General features: G+C 33.2%; 2 protein-coding genes and 1 pseudogene across 5 annotated transcripts in view; all 3 read right to left on the reverse strand.

The window, feature by feature from the left end:
- Positions 1-24,404, reverse strand: part of LOC124451199 (brefeldin A-inhibited guanine nucleotide-exchange protein 1-like) — a 93,237-nt gene that overhangs the window by 42,388 nt on the left and 26,445 nt on the right. Inside the window, exon 1 of one of the 2 annotated variants that reach the window (XM_047001832.1) lies at positions 6,947-8,575. The exons of the other annotated variant lie outside the window; for it this stretch is intronic. The gene's annotated coding sequence lies outside the window, so the exon portion shown is untranslated. Of the gene's footprint in view, positions 1-6,946; positions 8,576-24,404 lie in introns of those variants that run through there. 2 annotated transcript variants of the gene reach the window in all.
- LOC124451102 overlaps positions 1-24,404 on the reverse strand; it is a 54,728-nt pseudogene that overhangs the window by 23,509 nt on the left and 6,815 nt on the right.
- Positions 1,517-12,161, reverse strand: LOC124451194 (serine/threonine-protein kinase/endoribonuclease IRE1-like). 3 transcript variants are annotated; one of them, XM_047001824.1, is made up of 4 exons: positions 12,066-12,161; positions 4,536-5,174; positions 2,582-3,276; positions 1,517-2,492 (listed from the first exon to the last, which is right to left on the reverse strand). In XM_047001824.1, the coding sequence occupies exons 2-4, from the start codon at positions 5,164-5,166 to the stop codon at positions 1,842-1,844; spliced, it is 1,977 nt and encodes a 658-aa protein (XP_046857780.1). In that variant the 5' UTR covers positions 5,167-5,174; positions 12,066-12,161; the 3' UTR covers positions 1,517-1,841. The 3 variants fall into 3 exon arrangements, with proteins under 3 accessions (XP_046857780.1, XP_046857777.1, XP_046857778.1); XM_047001821.1 differs by having other exon boundaries at positions 2,582-3,279; XM_047001822.1 differs by lacking the exon at positions 12,066-12,161 and adding an exon at positions 9,528-9,629 and having other exon boundaries at positions 2,582-3,279.

Here is a 24,404-nt window from a genome sequence, read left to right on the forward strand (position 1 = left end):
ACTCATAACTCTCATTATGCAATGTGACGTCACAAGTTAGATAAATCGGACATAGCATAAACTTCAATATCTCAAGAATTAAAAGTGATATGCATAAACTATTTTAGAAAGTACACTGTCAATTCAAAAGTTTTACTCATTGCAAACATAAATATTTTCGTGTCATTGGCCTTTTAAAGAAGCATACTATTTGGTTTGTAAACGAATACAAAATAATTTATAGTCTTGTGAAGATTAATGAAGATTAGTTACTATTACAAGCCAATCCTCGCTGCCAAAGTCAAACACAGTTGTACAATCCTGAAAATCTAGCTGTCATATGTTACAACTCATTGTAAAATAAGAACGTTTCTAAAATCTTAATTAAATAGATGCAGTACACTCTAGAATAAAGCCAAACAACTTAAGAGGCAAAAATGTCAGCCTTCGTCAATTCAAGAAAAATCTTTCGCACTTATTATACATTATATAAATCGTGTTGTTTTTAATGTTTGCAACATTGTGTTTTAAAGGCTGCAGTAACTGGAGAAAGCTGTAGCATTGTTCTTTGTCATTTAGAAGTTATTTACGTTCTTTTTTTGTTATAGTATGCTCTTTGCTGTGTTTAAAAGGATGCAGTAACTGCAGAAAGCTGTAGCATTGTTCTTTGTCATTTAGAAGTTATTTACGTTCTTTTTTTGTTATAGTATGCTCTTTGTTGTGTTTAAAAGGGCTGTAGTAACTGGAGAAAGCTGTAGCATTGTTCTTTGTCATTTAGAAATTATTTACGTTCTTTTGCTGTTATAGTATGCTCTTTGCGAAGTGAATTCAATAAAATAAAAAAGCCCAAAAGCTCAAAATTTATATAAATGATTTACAAAACTTTAAACTAAAACTATCACACAATTAATACTGAGTGCTTTCATGTGACATAAATGTGCGGATACCTACCAGATGATATGGGATCTGAGATGATAAAATCAACATAACTTTGCACTATTTTCTATCTGTGGAGTAAATACAAGGTCTTCCAGCAGTTATAAGATTATTTTGAAACTTTACTCAGTAAATGTGAGTGTGAGAGAGTTTTTAGAATATAGGCAATAGAGAGCGCCGTAGTTAACCTTACGTGTATTTAGGTGTATATTCAATATTCATTTAAGAAATCTTAAATACATAGCACTTGTATTTTAGTTGTGTGGATTTAGGCACAAAATAATTTTCATAGTTACAGAGCATGAAATAAGAAAATATCAGAAAATGAGGAAAACTATGAATATTTTTCTATAAAACTAATTAAAATATTATTGAGTCATTTACAATGCTGTTAATCACTCAATCTCATGAAAATGTTATTTAATTCAACTATTTTATATGGTTCAGCTACGTAATTAATGTGAGATAGTAAAACACAAAAAATTCTACTTATGGAATTATGCACAACTCCTGATGGTCAGCTTTATACGAAATGGAACTCCCAAGAGCTCAAAACACCAAGGCCAGATTTTTAGTAATTATAATAATTTCAGAAATACAATTTTTTATCGTGTACAAGTTTATTATGTTGGACGAATGTAGTGCAAAATTTATCAGTGCAGCTAAAAGTTAACTTTTAATGTCATATTCGCCTTCAGTCTTTTTCCAAAACAATTTACAGTAAAAATTAAATAATCAGGTATATTACATTGTATCAATGAATACCACAGGCTATAGATTCAGCAGAAATGTGGTGAATTATCATCTAAATACGTCGTGGAAACTGTTTTTTTTTTATATATCTGTAAAATAAGATCTTTACTGTATCAATGATTTCCTAATAGCTACTTTTTTACCCCCAACAGGTTCTGTTGTATCTAAATTAATTATTGATGTGGTTCGCTTTCATCAAAATTAAAAAAGTTCTTGAGTTCTGGTTTGTTTTTCAATTCTTTATTTGACCTGACAGCAGCATGTACCCGAACAGGGAGATTAGGAAATGTTCGGAGAAAATACGCCCTGTAATCGCCAATCTTGTAAAATAATTCTGGTTGTGGTAGAAGTAGTTTTTGATCGTTCCAATGCTGGCGAGTATTTCGAATGAGCCTTAAGCATTCTGCCCATGAAGATGTATAACGGACCTCATAGATTTTTCCATTTTTCTCGTACGTGCGAAAATAATCATAGACATCCCAATTAATTTGACTTTTCCAAAGTACGCATTCGCTATTCAATTGTTGAACGACACTTGACTGGAGATCATTTGTCTTAATCTGATGAAGATTTCCAACTTCACATAACATTTCAAACTTCTCATCATCTGACATGAGAAATGGGTGTTTTAATGCTTCGTTAGAATATGGTCTCTCTTCAGGATTCAGATTTAACATCCACGACAGAAGGTCCTTTAGTGCCTCATCCTCGATTTCATCCAAACCAATAGGGTTTCCATTCAGCATGTTGTCCAGTCTATACCGTTGAATTCCAAAAGGATGTTTTCCTTTTGTTGCAACATAATAAGCTACCATCCCTGCATTCTAAAATAATAAAAAGCGTTACATCAAAATGCAATTTCACAACATTGAGTTTCTTTACAACTTACAAATGTTTACATTCCTACACTTACATATACATCAGACTTTCTTTTGTAACGCGCTTTGTTTACTGAATCATCATCTTCGCAATATGATTCAGGAGCTATCCAATGCAAAGTTCCCATGAAAGAATTGCTTTTATATGTTGTAGTGTCATTCTTCATTATTCGACTTATGCCAAAGTCAGCTATCAGAAATTTGCTTTTTGAGTCTCGCAGAACATTGGAAGGCTTCAAATCCCGATGTAGAATAGGATTTGGGTCGCTATGAAGATCAGCTAATCCTTTTAAAATTTGTCTAAGAATATCAGGAAGAGCTTTTTGAAGATCATGCAAAGTAGAATCTTTCACAAACTTCACCAGTGATTCTTCACATAAGTCTAAGATCAAATAAACATAATCCGTTCCATTATCTTCGTCTAAGTAGAAATAATTCACAACATATTTCGACTTTCTTGCTTTAGTATCATTCAAAATTTTTTTTTCTTGCTGTGCAAGCTGGATAAAGCTATCTCGATGTATTCGTTTGACTGCTTTACCGTAACCATCTTTACCCAGTCCAAGATAAACACGGGTTGCATTACTTCCTTCGCCAATGCAAAATTCTTCTGAGAATATTACACGTACATTTCCCACCACTTTAACCTCAACACTGCGATTGCGCCCATATTCAATCAATTTTAAAAACAATTCTCTATGTTTCGTTGATTCATCAATGTATTTCCACTCTTCTAGATAAAAATATTATAATCAAGGGAAACAAAATAAATACATTAAAATAGCTTAAACTTCCCCAGTTATGAAAGGATACTGATACCGTACACTTTTAAAAAAACGTATTAACAATTATTAGACATATCATAAATTTTTTAACTGGTAACATTCGAGGTTATACCAAACAATTAATCACAAAAACTTTTCTCTGCAGTAATTTCATGAATTTTCCTAAAGGAATAACCTTGCGTTTTTCGAAAATATTGAATTAAAATTTTGAGAACAAATATAACATTGAAGTTTGATCTCAACAATTATTCTCTCAAACCTTGCTTGGACATCTTAAAGTGCAAATGAAACGAAACTTTTGCTAGTTAAATTATATCTGTATTGACCAGAACTTTTGTAAGGACAGAGTGCTTTCTAAAACCTTTTCTGCATGACTTTTTTCATTCTCAAAATACTGAAGTCCTTGCAATTACCAATTTATCAAACTTGTGACATAATATTGTATGAAAAATGAGTCACTGCAATGTTTCAAATACCCTCAAATTTCTTGACAACTTTAGGTTGATAATGGTACGCATATTTTATATCATTAACACGTCACAAAGAAGGAAACTCCGCCATGTTAAAATAATGTGTCAGCAAATATATTTAATACATCTAGTTCTCATTATGCAATGTAACATCATAAGAATCGGACATAATAAAAACTTCTATATCTCGTGAATGAAAAGTGATATGCATAAGCTAGTACAGGAAGTCCATTATCATATTGAAATGTCTGTTCAATAAAAGTATAACACAGGTTGCTAAATTTTCGTTTCATAGGCATTTTATGCTTTAACTCTTAATTATCTAACACGTACTGTTTCTCCTATTCACCTTAGTAAAGTGAACCTCGTTATCTTTATTTCTGCAATCTCAAAGTCTACCTCATGCTTTTTCTCATTCTCTTGCAACATTGTTAGTATTAAAATAGAGACTTCGTTGTGGTGGCAAATCTGAAAATTGTTTTCAAGATCACAAAAACCATAGTGAATTACTTTTACCATTCACAATGGTATTTGCAGACTTCAAAACGATTGCTAGTATTGTTTTCCATTTTCCGAATTGAAAATGGTTATTTGCAGTTTTCAGTTATTTATTAAGCATATGATGATTCATTTGCGAGAAACAGTTTGTCTGTCATGTGTCTGTTGTGTCAGGGTTTTTGTTATCGAGAAAATTTCCTTTTTGAGGAAAATTAGACCATTAAACTTACACTTACCAAGCTCCACGTTATTTCTTATATCTTCCATATCTTGTTTTGTTTTCTCATCAACAGTATGCCCTTTTTGTAACCTTTCAAGATAACTTGGCTCATCAGTACTGAGGGGAGCTTTCTTTAATTCATCTATTTCAGTTTGTTGAATACCCAGACCAACCAATGCTTTTGAAATTTCTTGCCACAAGTCCTCAAACTCACTGTCATTTAAACTAGTTGTAGTTAATTGACCGTACACTTTGTTTCGATAAAACTTTATTCTTGCAATGTTTGCTGAGATTGAGGTATCTGAAGAGGGAGAAAGACTATCCCATCCACCACGTGGCGTTGTTAGACCACATATGTTACGCAATAAGACAAACAATAATGTGATATCAAAGTTTTCAATGTCCGGTGAACCAGTTGATGGATAAAGAAGATCCCATTTCTCTTTGTGGATGATTTTATTCTTTTTTAGTGAGGTCAATTTACTCTTTGTAGAAGGATCATTAAGTATATCTTTTAAGTTTGATGATTGATGGCTTATAAGGAGTTGAAATGTTGTTTTTAAGGCTTGTGTTCCTTTATTTATCAAAAGTTTACTTATACAAGCAAAATTTTCCTCAAACTTTAATTTTTCAGGTAGCAAAGCCATTTTTTATTCTAGAAATAAGGAATGAGTTTGTGAAACAAAGTATAATTTAAAATGTACAAAATGTTCACAAACGTTAAAAGGATAAATTAAAAATAGTACTACAAGTCATTTATAAAGACTTGTGTGCTTTATTTCTTTTTTCCATAAAAATTGTGTTCACTGCCTAGTGACGTGACCCAGTAATTGATCTTACATCAAGATAATAAAGTAGTAGACTTGATACAATGAAAAAACACTTAAAATGATAAGATTTAGCAAACTCGGCGTAAGAGGAAGCAACTACCTTGCAATAGTAACTCCTAGTAAATAAATAATAAATCTTCTTTATATTGTTGCCAATGAGGTGCCAGGCGGGAAACGGAAATATTAGAGCCCAACAAATAATTTTAAACATAGTCATAAACAATTTGGTTTTATGAAATTTATTAAAAGGGACGATTCGTCTTTACTCGAGACATCTTCAGACTAATTAGGAAGTTAACAAGAATATAGATATATATAGAGCTATTTACATAGTTTGAGGTATCAGGTTACTGTGAATGTGTAAGTGTGATGGGATGTATTGTGTGATGTATTGTTAGGGTGAGGTGTTGAGACTAGAAAAGCTTAAGAGGGATGGAGCTGCCTTGGGTGTTAAGTGAAGGTTTTAGTTTGGAGATGAGGAGGCTTTCGTGGATCATGAGGTCGAATGTGTCGGAGCAGGATGAGATGATTTTAAAGTCGTCTGGCGAAGCAGGATGATTGGAGGAGTTACTATGAGAAAGAATACTTGACATTAAAGTTCGTAGGTTACTGAATTCGATGTGGGTGAGTCCATGAAATTGTTTATGGTTAGTAAAAAAAAGATCGCAGATGATATTGTTTCATGAAGGGGAATGTTGGAGAAAAGAGAAGTTGCGTCAAAACTAGCCATAACAACTTTGTCAGAGTTGATGTTGGTGTTAAGTATTTCTTGTACGAAGGAAAATGAATCCTTTATCATGAAAGAGTTTGCGGAGATGGGTGTAAGCAGCAGAAATAAAAATTTGGCTAGTTTATATGAGTAGTGATTTATAGAAGATAGAATGGGTCGTAAGGGAATGGTTGGTTTGTGAATTTTCGGAAGTCCATATAGTATACTTATGCGTAAGCCAGTCGAATAGAATTTATTGTACGTTTATTCATCAATTGATTTCGTTTTCTTGAGTTGTTTGAGTAATGATTTCACCTGGGTTTAACGTTGTAGGGTGACTTTCACAGGGTCTTCGTTTATGCGTTCAAATTTTGAGGAATCGGAGAGGACTTCTGACATTTTGTTATAGTAGTCGGTTTTATCAAGCATGACAACGGCATTGACATTATATCAGGTTTCATGACAACAAAGCTATTCTCATTCTTCAGGTCATTTAGAACGTTGATTTCGTCCTTTGAAAATAAAAAACTAGGGCGGCTGTAGCTGCGAAGACCAGATAGTGCGATGTCTTTCATTCGATTTTTTACGGATTTATAGTGAAAACCAGAGTGTTCATAGATGCTTTCAATATGAGTTGCGGCGATGAATTTTTCGAAGGGTGCGAGAAAATTACAGTGGTTTAACTTAGTAGGTGGAATGGCAAAATTTATATAAATCTTATTTGTCTAAGAATTGTGTGGTGAAGGGATACATTATTTTTTTAACAGGATATATTAAACTCGTTTGTGGGGTTGTATGAACATTTGCTTATTAACATTTTGATAGGACTATATTGCTGATGATTCTGTTCTAATTGAAATTTTTGCTAAACTGCAGTTTAGCGGACACCCGAAGCGCTTGTGACCGCGGGCTCGTTTTTGCTTGTGATTATAGGGTAGGGTTTGGGTCAGCGGCCAAGATGTCCACTAAACTGCAGTAGTCCCCCATAGGACCACAGCTTCACATCATATATTTAAATTTATCGTCATTTTTAGCAATCTGTTAAATCCAAATCGTCATCATTACTAATTCAAATCAAAATAAAGAAAACTATCTCCTATCTGCTTTACATTTTCCTCACCAAAACACAGAACACAGGGTGAGAGATAAACAACGCGACATATGAATAAAATACAGAACAAAATACAATTACGGACTGCACAGAGTATCAAGTTCCTTGTATTTTTTGCCCATATGAGATATATTTGACGTCTGTAATCACCAGTAAAGCGTATAAATGAATGATATTTTCAGCTGCAAGGTTTTGACTATAGTCACTAAAACAAAGTGCAGATTATACGCTCTAAAGCATAGGTAATTAAAGAACAACATAAGTATTTACTTTACTTAAGACAATTCTATTCGTGATTGTTCACATATGCGACTATCACCGATGACACAGCAGAGGATATCACGACGAACAAACACTGCCTGCCTCATTGCCTCACTCAGACACTTTTACAGTATGGCATAGTGGTTAGCCACGCATGCACAGCGGCTACCCACAAATTTAACTAGTGATGCATTATATTATTGTTATAATACAGTATAACTTGACGTCTTCAACTGTTCCCCCCAAAAAAATGCTGTTGCGCCCACAAATTTTACATCCTAGCCACATGCCTGCTCATATTGACAACACTTAAAGCGTGATTCCGTTTGAAGATGTTACGAGAATTTCTAAAAATTTAACAATTGATGAATATCTTCTGCATGATGAGACAACGTAAGAAAAGGTACAAATAATACACGAATCATTCATTACTTTTTCTACAAACTTCAATTTTGCAATTTTGATGTGTCCAAATGGGGAGGCGCCGGCCCCTATTATATAACTGGCCCAAGGCACAATGCCCCATGCCTATCACCTCACTGAGGGCCTGGCCTGACAGTCAGTGAAATTTCTCAAATTTGTGTTGTTACACGATTTAATTCAAGTAACTAAAACAGTTAGACACGTTGGAAAACAAAACAAGTATCTTGATTTCAGTTTCTCAGTGTACATGCTAAATCAAAGTTCATCTAAGAATAAATTACGTGCAAAATGAATGATGATGAAATATGTACGTTATCTGGCGTTCATTTTGACCCCTTGAACATAATCTTTACTTTACATTTGTACATTGTATTGTTTAATAGTATAATTATATTAAAAAATAATGATTGATGATGAAATATATACGTTATCATAAGTTCATTTTGACCGCTGGAACCTAATCTTTATTTTACATTTGTACATTGTACTGTTTACTTAAGTTTAATTATATTTAAAAAAAATGTCACATTATGACATGGCATCTGTGAATGTCAAGCGCATCACTGACTATAGTGGATGATTTGAAACAAAAAATGAAACCTACGTTCCAGTCGTGGTATTAAATATATCTTTAAAAGTCACTTATAGAATCATTCAAATGATTTTCATTTGGAATGGAAATAAACATTGATTTGCTTATAAAGTTTCACAAGTTTTAACTCTGGAATAGAGAATCACCTATTTAAGACAGGATTTGAATGTCATTGATTAAGACACGATTTTCGAAACTGTAACTGGATTTTCCCTTTATTATTCAAAAATTCCATACTTGTATATTCTTGCATAAGTCAGTTCTTATTATAAAAAACCTTTGTTATTGAATAAACCATTGTAAATTATAAATACATGGCAAACATCAACTGCACGCAATTATAATTACTTAGGATCAATAAAGACACTGTAGATACAACAGAAAAGGATGCAATAAAAGTAAACCTTAAAACTGTTATACAAACATGATCAAAAGTATAAATTTAAAAGCTCACTTTGCTGCATGAATCAACACGTCACAAAAATAGATTCGATCGCATTCTTCCTCTGTGTGTAAATTTATTCTTCCTGTGTTTAACATTCGCTTACTTTTCAAATTTTCTTACTTTAAAAAAACACGGTTTGTTGTATACAACTATCAACATTTTGCTAGACACACAGAGATAAGTCAAAAGTTGCGTCAGCAAAGAAGGGAGGTGATGCATGATTGGACATGCTATCCTCCCTACATAAATTTTCACAGATTAACATTTTTTCTATAGACAAGTATGCTATTTCACCTCTCCTATACCTTTGAACGTGCTTTGCTTTTCTTTACCATGCAGCTTATTGTCAATAGTTAGAAAGTTGGTATATGAATTTAGATATAATTTCTCATGCATGTTCAGTCACACCTTATCAAGATGCTGCTTTAGCTAATTTGTTATGTCGGTAATGTAGTTCTAAAATATCGCTTAATTTTTCTAAAATTACTTCCGTTTTAGAAGTAAGACGACCGTGTGAACAAAATTATGCTTGCTTTAGTTCTTTACATGTCACATACTCAACAAACTGATGAAAGATTTAATATAAACAACGTGACCACATACATATCAAATTAAAAATGGTGATAAAAGTTCATACCTTATTGTAACATCAATCTTTTATCCATGTGAGTTTTGTTACATACACACATTTGAATAACGAACAAAGATGAAGAGTGAGTCAGGATCTCCTTCAACAAACAGTATTAAAACACATTAATGACGTCTATGTAGAGCATTCTAGTTATATAACTAATTATACATCACTGACTAAAAACAATTGTTATAGAAATTAAAATACATAAATAAGAACCTCATGCAGAGTAATAATAACATTGAGATTAGTCAAATTCCAAAGGACTGCTGCTATATCTTATAAAGTTTCACAAGTTTTAACTGAGGAATAGAGAATCGCCTATCTAAGATAGGATTTGATTGCCAATGGTTAAGACACGATTTTCAAAACTGTGAACGGATTTTTCCCTTCATTAAACAAAAATTCCATACATGTATATTCTTGCATAAATCAGTTCATATTATAAAAAAACCTTTGTTATTAAATAAAACTTTGTAAATCATTAATACATTTTAAACATCAGCTGCATAAAAATTGTAATTATTTATATGTTCAATAAAAACACTGTAGATACAACAGTAAAGGATGCAATAAAAGTAAACCTTAAAACTGCTATACAAACATGATCAAAAGTATAATTTTAAAAGCACACTGTGCTGCATGAATCAACATGTCACAAAAATAGATTCGGTTGCGTTCTTCCTCTGTGTGTAAATACATTCTTCTTGTGTTTAACATTTGCTTACTTTTCAAATTTTCTTACTTTAAAAAAAACGGTTTGTTGAATACAACTATCAACATTTTGCTAGACACACAGAGATTAGTCAAAAGTTGCGTCAGCAAAGAAGGGAGGTGAAGCATGATTGAACATGCTATCCTCCCTACCTAAATTTTCACAGATTCCCATTTTTTCCACAGACAGGTATGCTATTTTACCTCTCCCATACCTTTGAGCAGGTTTTGCTTTCCTTTACCATGCAGCTTATTGTCAATAGTTAGAAAGTTGGTACATGAATTTAGATATGACTTCTCGTGCATGTTAACTCATACTTTATCGCGACGCTGCTTTAGCTAATTTGTTATGTTTGTAGTGTAATTCTAAAATTACTTCCGTTTTAGAAGTAAGACGACCGTGTGAACTAAATTATGCTTGGTTTAGTTCTTTACATGTCACATACTCAACAAACGGATGAGAGATTTAATATAAATAACGCGACCACATATATATCAGATTAAAAATGGTGATGAAAGTTCATACCTTATTGTAATATCAATCTTTTATCCCTGTGAGTTTCGTTTCATAAACACATTTAAATAACGAACGAAGATGAAGAGTGAGTCAGGATCTGCTTCAACAAACAGTATTAAAACACATTAATGAAGTCTATGTAGAACATTCTAGTTATATAACTAAGTATACATCACTGACTAAGAACAATTGTTATAGAAATAAAAATACATAAATAAGAACCTCATGCAGAGTACATAATAACATTGAGATTAGCCAAATTACAAAGGATTACTGCTAAATCTTACAAAGTTTCACAAGTTTTAACTCAGGAATAGAGAATCACCTATCTAAGACAGGATTTGAATGCCAATGATTAAGACACGATTTTCGAAACTGTGGACGGATTTTTTCCCTTCATTAATCAAAAATTCCATACATGTATATTCTTGCATAAATCAGTTCATATTATAAAAAATCTTTGTTATTAAATAAATTTTTGTAAATCATGCATAACATTTCAAACATCAGCTGCAAGAAATCGTAATTACTTATGATCAATAAAGACACTGTAGATACAACAGCAAAGGATGCAATAAAAGTAAACCTTAAAACTGTTAAACAAACAGGATCACATTATAATTTTAAAAGCTCACTGTGTTGCATGAATCACAAGTTGATTCGGTCACGTTATTCTTTGTGTGTAAATACATTCTTCCTGTGTTCACCATTCGCTTATTTTTCAAATTTTCTTACTTTTAAAAGAAATTCTTTGTTGTATACAACTATCAACATATTGCTAGACACACAGAGATTAGTCAAAAGTTGCGTAAGCAAAGAAGGGAGGTGATGCATGATTGGACATGTGCCCTACCCTACATAAAATTTTACAGATCCCTCTTTTACCAAAGACAAGTATAGTTTATAGAGGAAAATTCAGCGTCCTACAGGTAGAAAATGTTCTCATTTTATTCTGCCTCCCCTATATTTTTGAACAAGTTTTACTGTCCTTTACAATGCAGCTTATTGTCAATAGTTAGAAAGTTGTTGAAGAACTTAAATAAGATTTCTCTTGAATGGTTAGTCATACATTATCGAGATGCTTCAGTAGCAAATTTGTTATGTAAAGTTACTAATATACTTTCAGAATCTCGTTATACTTTCGATAAATTGCCCTCGTTTTAAAAATAAGACTTCATTGATGACAAATGTGCAGACAAAATTATGTTTGCTTTAGTTCTTCACATGTCACATACCTTACAAAGAGGAGAGATTTAATATAAACAACGCGACCACATACATATCAGTTTAAAAATGGTGATGAAATTTCATACCTTATTGTAACATCAATCTTTTATCGTTTTGAGTTTTGTCACATAAACATTTTTAAATAGCGAACGAAAATGAATAGTGAGTCAGGATATCCTTCAACAAACAGTATTATAAAACATTAATGATGGCTATGTAGAACATTCTAGTTATATAACTAAGTATACATCACTGACTAAAAATAATTGTTATAGAAATAAAAACACAAAAATAAGAACCACATGCAGAGTACACAATAACATTGAGATTAGTCAAATTCCAAATGAGTACTGTCAAACGTTATAAAGTTTCACAAGTTTTAACTCAGGAATAGAGAATCACCTATCTAAAGCAGGATTTGAATGCCAATGATTACGACACGACTTTCGAAACTGTGAATCGATTTTTCCTTTCATTAATCAAAAATTCCATACTTGTATATTCTTACATAAGTCAGTTCTTATTATAAAAAACCTTTGTTATTGAATAAACCATTGTAAATTATAAATACATGGCAAACATCAACTGCACGCAATTATAATTACTTATGATCAATAAAGACACTGTAGATACAACAGTAAAGGATGCAATGAAAGTAAACCTTAAAACTGTTAAACAAACTTGAACAAAAGTATAATTTTAAATGGTCACTGTGTTGCATGAATCAACATTTCACAAAAATAGATTCGGTTGCGTTTTTTCTCTGTGTAAATACATTCTTCCTGTGTTAAACATTTGCTTATTTTACAAATGTTCTTACTTTTAAAATAAATTGTTTGTTCAATGCAATTAACAGCATTTTGTTAGACACACAGCGATTAGTCAAAAGTCGCGTCAACAAAAAAGGGAGGTGATGCATGATTGGACATCCTATCCTCCCTACATAAATTTTCACAGATTTTTTCCATAGACAAGTATGCTATTTTACCTCTCCCATACCTTTGAACAGGTTTTGCTTTCCTTTACCATGCAGCTTATTGTCAATAGTTAGAAAGTTGGTATATCAATTAAGATATGATTTCTCATGCATGTTCAGTCACACCTTATCAAGATGCTGCTTTATCTAATTTGTTATGTCGGTAATGTAGTTCTAAAATATCGCTAAATTTTTCTAAAATTACTTCCGTCTTAGAAGTAAGACGACCGTGTGAACAAAATTATGCTTTCTTTAGTTCTTTACATGTCACATACTCAACAAACGGATAAGAGATTTAATATAAACAACGCGACCAGATAAATATCAGTTAAAAGATGGTGATCATAGTTCATGCCTTATTGTAACATTAATTTTTCATCCTTGTGAGTTTTGTTGCATAAACACATTAATATAACGAGCGAAGATGAAAAATGAGTCAGGATCTCCTTGAACAAACAGTATTATAAAACATTAATGAGATCTATGTCACAGTATAGGGAATATACAGTAGGTCCACTTTGTGTGCAACTGGCTGCTGTGTATTTAATTAGATTACTGGCCGCCGTTTGCCATTTTATCATTCCTCTTGGTCAAAAAAAGCAATTGACTGGCTGCCACTATGGTAATCACATGCGTAATAAGATATGTGTGGCACGAAAAATTTCAATAGAGTGGCTCTACTGTATGTTCTTCTATAGTGTGTCTATGTAGAACATCTCAGTTGTATAACCAAGTATACATCACTGACTAAAAACAATTGTCGTAGAAATAAAAATACATAAATAAGAACCGCATACAGAGTGCATGATAACATTGAGATTAGTCAAATTCCAAAGGACTAGTGCTAAATGTAAAAAAATTTCACAAGCTTTAACTCAGGAGTTGAGGATCAACTATCTAAGACAGGATTTGAATGTCAATGCTTAAGACAATATTTTCGTAAATGCAAACGTTTTTTTCATTTCATTAATCAAAACTCCATACAAATAGATTATTAAGTTTGAAAATTGGTAATTCAGGCATTTAATACATAAAAAATAAAAGTTTCTCCGGGTTGTTTAAAATTTATTTTATTGAGCTTTCGACTCATTGCTTAGAGCCTTCGTCAGAATGAGTAAATTATCTATTTACATGTGCCTTTAGCTTGTAGACGCTTAGACCGTCTAATTGGATTAGCGGGTGGATTAATGTGATTGGATGGGGTGGAATGCGTTGCCATGGGTTTTGGTGTATTGTGAATATGATCGGTGTTAATATTATTAGAGTTTAATGTTGTAGTTTTGGTGTTGTTTGTAGTTTTTTTTTGTCCTTTTCCTGTAGTTGTGACTATATGATGGGTATGTCGATATGTCAGTTTATTGTGTCGTTGTCTTTACTATACCAAGCTTCTTTAAATTCGCGTGCGTGTTTAGTCTGTGCGCGTCCGACTACTTTAGTTTCTGTCCAGTCGAATGTGTGGTTGTTTCTGTGGGTATGTTCTGCTGGCAGTGAGTTCGGATCTCGTCGTTTTATGGCGTTTTTGTGTTCTGTGAGTCTTGTTTCGATTTTCTTTGATGTTTGTCCTATGTATTGCTTTGAACAGTCTTTACATGGTATCATGTAGATCGCGTCAGTTGTATCATTATTTTTTAAATAGATTATTGCATAAGTCATTTTGTATTTTAAAGAACATTTGTTATTTAATAAACCATTTCAAATTATGAATAATTTTCAAACTCCAACTACACGGAATTATAATTACTTATGATAAAAAAACACTGCAGACACAAGAGTAAAGAATGTAATGAAAATAAGATAATGCTTATCTCAGATGTGTAGTAACGATAAGAAACACATTGTAGTTGAATCTCAGTAGGCAAATTTAAAAGATTAGTGGTAGCAGTAAAGGAAAAAACACCCACAGAGCGCATTTACGATTCAAAAAGTAAATGCTTAGAGTGAGTTAAATCACAGTATAAGAATATACAGTAGGGCAACTTTCCTGTACAACTGGCTGCTGTATATTTAATTAGGGGCTGTTCACAAGCCCGGTAGCCGGGATTCAGCAAAGCGTTAAAACATTTTGGTAAATGGAAAAGATTAAATACTTCACAACAAAAATCGTATTTGAGCAATTTCTTTGTACTAAGACTTTGGAAATTCACAAAACCTTTAAAAAGAAGACAAATAATTTAGCTTGATTTGAAAATTACGACTAAAATGACTTATGACGCTTAAGAAAAGGTTGTAAATTTTGCGCTTAAAGCTTAAGCTCTTTTCAATGACTTAAAATCATTTCACGACTCGCAGAATCCCTGTTACCTGGCTCATGTAAGCAGGCTCTTAGTTTACTGGCTGCCGTTTGCCATATCGTCACTCCTATTGGTCACACAATGCAATTTACTGGCTGCCACTGTGGTAATCACATGCGTAATAAGATATGTGTGGTACGAAAAAATTTCAATGGAGTGCTCTACTATATGTTCTCTATACTGTGGTTAAATATTCTTTTTCATCTCATTTGATTTTTTCTTTGAAAATATGAAAATTCAATCTCTGCCAAGAATAATGATTAATTTATGAAAACTTTACATTTGACCAGAGATGGTACATAGTAATTTCCTCAGTAAATATTTGATGTTATGCAAAGTTTTTCCTCCAATGACCAACCCTAAAGTGAACCTTCTAAACATGTCACGAACTTTACAAAAGTTATTTCTTTTTGTTTTTTAAAGTTAGAACTATATCGACATTCCAATTTTAGTTGGGTGTCGATTTTAGGATTTTTGTCCCGGAATGAAGAATTGACACATGTACCATGTTGTTTGTCGTGGTCATTTTACACCTTCAAGTTGAGATTACTTTAGGTAAACGAAGTGCATACAAACTCTTATACAAGTAGTTCTTGACCCCTAACTCATTCATTACACGTTTGTAATTGATCATGCGGCGTGCATAAATTAAACATTTGTTACTTTTTCAAAACTTGACATTACTAACGTTACTAACATCCATCTCATTGTTGCTAATACGTAACCCTGAGTTAGCATTGGTTAGTAACAAAGTGTTGCACAACGAGTCTACTATAAAGACACACTATGTTTCACCAATACCAATTTAAAGTCTAGTCTCTAACGATAGAGTCTCACGTTTTCAAACTTCCTTCCATATTTGCTAAATTTCAACCAATGATCTAGTACCCATTCTACTAGATACCTGACTCAGCCAAATTTGTATAGTAATGAGTGAGGCAAATTTCTACGCGGCCGCCATTTGCAAAGGTGGCAAAAGCACAATGGCGGCATATAAAAACATTAAGTCTGTGCTGAGAGAAATCGACTTTGAGAGCGTTTTTATAATGCTGTTCTACTGAAGTTGCATTAAAAATGGTGAGTAATTTCTTTAACATTGTTAAAATGTGTAAAATTTTTAAATACTTGAGATAGAGCGGTCTTAACGTGTATTTTGCGACCATAAACTTAAGGCTGAGAGTTACATAAGTATGAACTACTAATCGTGAGTATTTATTAATTTACATCTTCTTTGCTGTTCTCTATGCTTTTTATCGTAAACCAAAAACATATTTACAGAAAAAAGCGACAAAATCGCATAACAGCTATCCAGAACTTTGATTTGAACACAACGTTTACGGTTTATATGAATTATTTTACCTGAACAACATAATTTTAGATCTATTAACAATATGACTGCATCGTTGTAAAATGAGCTTATTTTCACTATTTACAATAAACCACTATTAATTATTTTTTTAGGATTTACATTTCCTTGGTTGTGGTGTGGATGTTCATCGAAGTCGACTAGATTCCTTGAAATAAAACAAGCTTCGTAGATTGCTGGCGAACACCAATTTTGTTTTGTGGAGGATATCTTTATTATATTGCTTACCATAGGTCGAAAGTCGTAAATTGATGTATTTTCAATGATCTGTTTGATAAGCTGTGATGAATGTAGATCTTCAGTTATTGCTTCGTGATCAACATCATGCTCGTTGAGTTCAGGAAACAAGCTCTTTTCTGCAAGCTCTTGGTTAATAAAATGAACCATTATAGTCTTCAAGTTTCTCCTGCTGGAAATTTTTTGTCTTTTTGAACGAGTTTCATGAATGAGGACTTGAAAAGCTCTTTCAGATGCAAATATTATTTTGGTCACACCATTAGAAGGGAGAACAAGACCACCACGATTCTTTAAACTGATTAAAGATAAAGATGTAGTAGTTTGGAAGTGTGAATAATTATGATCATGAACTGATGATGATTTTTTTGACTTAAGCAAAAGAGCTCTTGCACATTCAGTACAGGTGATTCTATTGATTATCTTTTTTACAACAAACCCAGCAATATATCCAAGTATTGCTTCTTTGTATGATGACAGTGAACATGATTCTAATCCAGAAACTAAACTACTGACATATTGTGTGTCCTTTGGTGTCATCTCTTCTACTTCAAAGGATGGAGCATTTCTTTTATTCCATTTTCGAAAGTCAAACAGTTTGCATGCTTGGAACCAATGATGGAATTTCTTAAAAGAATTTTTCGTAGACTGGACTTAAATTGTACAATATCTGGATTATTGTTGAAGCCATTCTTACCACGTATGCATGCAAACAGCAGCTCAAGGTGGTCTTGGGACATTTTGTATGTTAGAATGTATTTGAAAGGATCATGTTCCCTTGTAAGGAGAATGTGAGCCAACTCTTTAATGCTCGATGCTGCTACTACAAAACCGAGAACAAATGTTTTTCTTCTATGTTTGATCAGAGGAACACTAGAGTTTGTTTTAATCACATAAAAAAAGTGGTTTTTTAAAACATTTGCCAAATGGACTTCGTATGAACTGCTGAATGTTTGTGCTGCAACTTTCACATTCATGTTGTGCCTATGGAACTCAATGTGCCCCGTGGACAGCTTATTTGCACATTTTAACCCTTCTCCCTCTTGAACTTTATGCAGCACTTCAATATGCTCCCATTTGATCAAACCACCTTCACTCGAAACCAGTACTTTAAGATCAGACAATGCATTTCTTGCCAGTTTTAGCATGTGACAAGCATCAGGAACAAAAAACAGTGGGTGTTCATATGACTCATAGTTAAAAGAGTATTTAATGTCAGACAAATTTGATCCAAACTCACAACCAAGGGCTTTCATGCAATAAAAATTGGTGGCAGTACCGTCACAAGTCACACTGTAAATATTTAGCCATGTGAAGATGCTAAGCGAAACGATTTGCTACAATTTGTGAATTTATTCCACTACATAACACGTAACCAATAGGACATTTCCAATGTCCTCGTAAACCAACTAACATAAACAACCCCTGACTTAATGTACATACCATCAAAAAGAAGAGCGCAGTCCCTAGACTCCGGATTATTTCTTGCTTTTTCTTGTAGAAATGAAAACACATCATCAAAAAACCCTGGTTCACAGTTTACACTGGAAGTCCAGTTTGAGTTAGCGCTTGGACATGGCAATGTAAAAATCGTGCGTACAAAATTGTACGCTCGTGGAGAGTAAAAATTAAGTGTTAACGCAAACTTTTTAACTTCGTCTGAGTATCGACGGCCTGTAGCAGCACGATTTTTGTTCTTTAGGTCTGATTTTAAAATTTCCCCACCTACTCCTGAAAAGTTGTTATCGAGAATTGAAGCTGCGTCTGATGAAATAAATTTCTCTTTTCACCAAACTACTTAGCGACTGAATTTTCGTTTCCTTACGTCGTAACTTTTGCTTAAGAGTTTTTTTTTCCTCTACTTGCTACGTTTTTTTAATTGTCTCTTCTATTAGCTTGCGCAGCGCTTTCTGTCTCTCTTCTAGCAGGAGGCTTTCTTTTGATAGTAGTCTCTCCGGAAAAGCGAACACTGAAGGTATCGCGTCTAACTTTAACTTGCGTTTATAGGCATTTTCAGTGTTATAATCATCGTGCAAAAATGATCGCTGCAAAGCTGCTTGCGTTTGGGGTAAAGTTTTTTCGTTTCATAGCAATGACCCATCTTTTACAGAGGTCCTTATTTTCAATGGGAAATTTGTGAAAAGCTATGTTACTCTCTTTCGAAAAGCGATTTGTACATCCATACGCGGCGCACGATTTGACCATGAAAAATCGAAAATTACGCGCTTTGCAGCTAAAATGTGCTTCTTGAACGTTGTTTTAGAGTTGAGGATGTTATACCTGTGTTTATTTTTAAGATTGATTGCTTTCAACGTTTTTCAACCATATATTTGAGTCAGTTTGACATGTAAACTATACTACCGTATATTGCGTGTTATGTTTTTTGCCACCTTTCAAGATGGCGCCCGCGAATAAAATTTGCCTCACCGTGACAACGGCAGTTAGATATCTAGAGGATTGGGTATAAGTCATTGGGTCATTGTCCATATATGGTTCTCACCAGATTTATATTTTTGCAGAGACTTTACCAATAAATTACCAAAGAAGAGATCAGTTGCACGAAGGTCGAATGACGCTATCCATTGAAATAAGTAGCAACGTTTTTGAGCGCTTCAAAAATATCTTAAAAGGGAAAAATCAACGATTCGAACTGAACAATAAATGATATACAATATTGGTTCTAGAATTACAAAGTTTCATCATCATAGACAAAATATAACCATGCACATTCACAAATTTAAAAAACTGCTATCCAATGGATAACGCTATCCACGCTTCGTGCAACACGCTCCAGTATAAATTTGAAAAAAAATTTGAAGAGAATAAAGGCCGAAAATTGTCCAAATGGAAATGGCGAAACTATTTTTCTGAACTTCCAGGGTCAAAGATCAAGAGGTGTATTGATGTAATAGGTACTAAGCACCGATCGGCATAACAGACCTTCAATTTCTTATTGTCGTATTGTAAAGAATCTACGAAAAATTGACAATGCTTTTAGATTCAATAGATGATTAACTTCATTAAACTCCTTGAAAAATATGGGTATGTACCTCATACGGTTTTGATACATGGTTGGATACTCTTTTCTTTGATGATTTTTGTAAGTAATTTATAATAACTTTATAAAATAGAAAGTTTGATTAAGGCTTTGAAAATTAAATTAATGTCCTGTTTTTATAAAATATCAAATTGTCTTCCTAGCATATTTTTTCTTATATTTATATAACAAATAGCTCTTTCCCTTGAAAGAGACATCGTTCCTGCAAGTTCAATATAGTACGAGAATATTTTTTGTGAACTCTATGTTATACCTGGTGTAGGTAACGTAATATTGAAAATAGAAAAAAATTAGACAAAAAATGTAAAAATATAGGGATACATATGTCATTACCCTCTTTAAATTCCTCAAGGATATATCATTTCCCTCATTAATTACTATAACAATTTGAGTATACTTTTATAAACATTTTATAATTTGTATTTGAACGTTTACATCAGTAATTATACCAGTAAAGCAACTACAAATAGTCTCGATAATTCTGTCAATTAAACGCCTCTCTGGTTCAATGGAATCTGATGTATCACCATCAATATGACCATAAGCAATGAGTTTCTAAGAACAAAGAATATGAATAATAGAACTTTATATAAGATGAATGCATGACCTACATAGACATATGGAGGGATAAAGGATTTTGGTTAAATGACACATGGGAACTTAGAGGATTGGATATGAGTAAGTACTGTGGATAGATAAGGATAACAATAATGATAAATTTTTTTTGAAGGATGGATCTTCTAGCTTATTCTGGGAGGAATTTAGGAGGTAACTAACAAAAAAATGTTCTGTAGCAACTTTATTTTGTGCTAGCCAATTGTAATGGCTTAGAGACAACGAAATGACAATGTTTCCGAGATTAAATCTATTTCTTACAACTAAAGACTCCAAATGTCCTAACACATCAAACAAAAACAACTTACTTGTATACAGTCAAGTGGAATGGTGACAATCCTGGCACATTTTGTTTGACAAACTTTTTCCTTGATTAAATTTATTGCAAACAACTAAAGATGCCAAGTGTCTTTTCTGTATATTACATATTAGGGAGCTTTAGCAAGAGTACGACTACGACAACGAGTACAAAGTTTGACCGTGTAAGAGAATGGCACGAGGAAGTTTGTTGTCGTTGTCGCGTCGTCAAAATTTTGCTTTAGTTGTAAACAACAGAACGAGCCTTTTTATTGTGTAAAACACCGAAGTTTGCGAAGCAGCTACGGCTCCATTTGTCAATAATGATATCAATAAATCGGTAATACTGATTTCGCAAGAATATAGGACTCTTTAGACTGGAAAATCTTCACTATTTTAAGTTTTATGTACGATATATTTGTACTATTTTATTGTTGGTTTACCGTTCACTTTGCGTACGAAACACATGAAACTTTTCAAGGTCATATTTTCCTTTTAAATGTACATCTGCGCTCAAAAAGGGTTCTAAATTAAAGCCTGGATGCTTGGAAATAGTACTGTAAACTAATTTCTTACACAATAAAAAAATTTACCTACTTTCTTTGCTTAAAAAGACATCTTAGTCGCGACTACGAATTTTTTACAAAGCATCGTACTCAGATTGATGACGGCTACGTGTTTTTGTTGTCGCAACAATGTTTTCGCTCCAAAATGACGTAAATCGTACTCGTACTCTTGTACTCTTTGCTAAATCGAACTTGTACTCTTTGCTAAAGCTCCTTATTCTGTGCTTCAGCTAGGAAGTTTGTTATGCCACCAAGGGGAACTTTAATATAACAACATCACAACCAAGCAATTTATCTCAGTATTACCTACAATGAACGTAATTACAACTGACCTGTAATTCAGCCATAGTATCTTCATCTTCTCGCTTGCTGGTGCTTGGGAAAAAGACGACATTGTCGATCATTTGGATAAGTTCCAATTGAACGACACACTTAATGATCAATGAAATGAACAGCATCCTCTTCGTCTGCACAACTAAAATAATGAGATGATTTTACGACGTTAAAGTGCATACATGAAAAAATTTAAAAATGTCACTCGGGTGTTGGTTGAACATTTCCGTATTCACGCTCAGACGATTTTTTCATTTGTCGTTAAAAATCGAACTTTTGAATATGCCACCCGAAGGGCTAATTTATCTTATTAGAGGTCCTCTACAAAATAATTAATTAAGCAACGAATGCAAAAAAAATAAAACAAAAATGAGTTTCTTAAGTTAGTGCTATTTTTTATGAAAAATAAGTGTTAACAGGAGAAGTAGTAATAATTACTAATAAGTAACATTATTAGTTCTATTAGTAACAATTAACAACATTATTGTTTCAAACATTGCAAAAAATGTAAATTTTTAGAACATAAGCAGTTTCAGGAAATATTACATGACGTCTCTGTTTACTTCAGATTGAGTTTTTCAAACGCATATATCAATTATACGTTTTGCTACGCCTTTCCAATAAACCAAAGTAAATTAAACACGTAAATGGCAGCAGGCTGTGACAACAAATTATTAATCTCAATTGATTTCTAACACATAGTTACCTGGTTCGTGTTCTTCGACAGGTTCAAATCGTAAACTAGGCGTACTATGTAAACTAATGCTGTCTTGTTCTTTGATTTCTTCAACTGTTTCTTGAGGCATTACCTCTTCCGTTTCATTCAAACCTTTTGACGATTGCTGACCATCTTGTTCGTCCTCGTCTGAAAAATAATACGGAAAATTTTCACTTGTTACTCAAAGAATGCAAGCTGTTGGTCCATACGAGTTAAAGATTCACACGAGCTATATTGCAATATGCGAACTTTTGCTTCATATGAGCTTTTGGTTCAAATGAGCTTTTTTAATATGCGAGCTTTACCTTACCATGAAATATTTTCCAAACTTATAACTATGGAGACAATTGAAACAAAAATTTTCCTATAAAAGAATTCACAAACTTGTTATTTACCTTCCGGATATTTGGGCACGATATCATTATCCAGGATATGACAAGATTTTCCAAACAATTGGTACCAAACCTCGCTAACTACTCGTTATCTAAAGACATGTATTGAATGAACGAGCAAAGCAGGACATGGTGTTACAAAGCATTTACAGTCGAACCTGTAAGAAACTCTGATACTTCTTGTATACTAATGCACCTTGAACCAAACCAATCACAAACTCTCGTACTTTAAACCAATCACTAACTCTGATATTTCAAACCAATCACTAACTCTGATATTTCAAACCAATCATAAACTTTGACACAACGAACCAATCACCAAGGCAAATGCCAAGCACAAACACGTTGCGTAATGTCAAGCTTACCTTGTTTGACACACCACTCTAGATGACCATACATATCATCAAGAAGAATTTCAGCAAGAATATCAAAATACTGAGTAAAAACATCGATGATAGCATATAGAGCGTGATTACAAGTTGTTGTCATCCATTCTGATTTCTATAAAGAAAAATCACAAATTTCAAAACATCCTCAGCTGATGTCTCATTTTATGACGGGGAAATACAACACCTTATACACGGACTTTATTCTATGTAAAGGAAACAACCTTTCCGCAGTTTAACATTACTCCCTTCTGATTTAAAGCCAAAAGCATTCTTTACAGGTGGGTAACTTTCACAAAAGAGTGTTTCAAACCTTCCATACTTGTACAAATCGTTTACACAAAATGCAATCGGTGTGTGAATAGGGAATGCAAGAGGATAAGAATGGATAGAGAATGAAGTGAATACGAGTAGATATACAGAATGAAGTGACTCTAGAATGAAAGTGGTTTGGATGTGAATAAGAAATAGAGGAGGATATGAGGGGATCATTGAACTAAAATACATGAAACGCTACATGAAGCAAATAATTGAAGCCAAATCTTACACCCAGACACGCGTGTTTAGTGTTTCGAGATTCTCTCGCGGAGTGAAAATTGATTGAACTACACACGCGTGTCTGGGTGTAAAAACTTCAAAAATTACTACGGTTTTCTATTACAGGTAGCGTTCCATGTATTTTAGTTCAATGGAGTGGATACACAATCGAAATGGATGAGTGAATGAGGAATGAAGGTGGATAGACGTGAACACATGAAATGAATAATATTCCATGTGGAAATGGATAGTCGTGTATGTAAGTTGACTTTTTGCGATATAATGCGTGTTTCTGGCAATCATAGACAATAAGACCACAATAACGACATATTATAAACTACGTGTTTTGCACTGTGGTCGACTACGGGAGAATAATGGGCCGGCAAAAACGTTTCTGCACCAATCAAAGCGCGCTATTTAGCCGGAAGTGACGCTTGCCATATAATAAGAGCACAATAATGACAGTTTTCTAACCTCCTGCCAATCTATCTGTCTGTCTGGTAGTTTCATTTTGTCGAAAATTCGAAACACGACTTTAAACACATCACGCCACCAATGTTGAAGAAACGTGTTCCCGTATGTTTTCATGATTTCAAACATCACGGTTAGGCCTCTAGTTGATGGATGGAAAATAGCTCACATTCAAATTATACAAT

Source organism: Xenia sp. Carnegie-2017, unplaced genomic scaffold, assembly GCF_021976095.1.
Source record: "Xenia sp. Carnegie-2017 unplaced genomic scaffold, XeniaSp_v1 HiC_scaffold_24, whole genome shotgun sequence".
In the NCBI taxonomy this organism is placed as follows: Eukaryota; Metazoa; Cnidaria; class Anthozoa; order Malacalcyonacea; family Xeniidae; genus Xenia; species Xenia sp. Carnegie-2017.

Coding starts and splice junctions, on each gene's coding strand:
- LOC124451194 (XM_047001821.1), bottom strand. CDS start 5,166: ATGGCTTTGCTACCTGAAAAATTAAAGTTTGAGGAAAATTTTGCTTGT. Junction 3,280..4,535: donor AAGAAATAACGTGGAGCTTG/GTAAGTGTAAGT, acceptor ATTTTTATCTAG/AAGAGTGGAAATACATTGAT. Junction 2,493..2,581: donor AAAGAAAGTCTGATGTATAT/GTAAGTGTAGGA, acceptor TTATTATTTTAG/AATGCAGGGATGGTAGCTTA.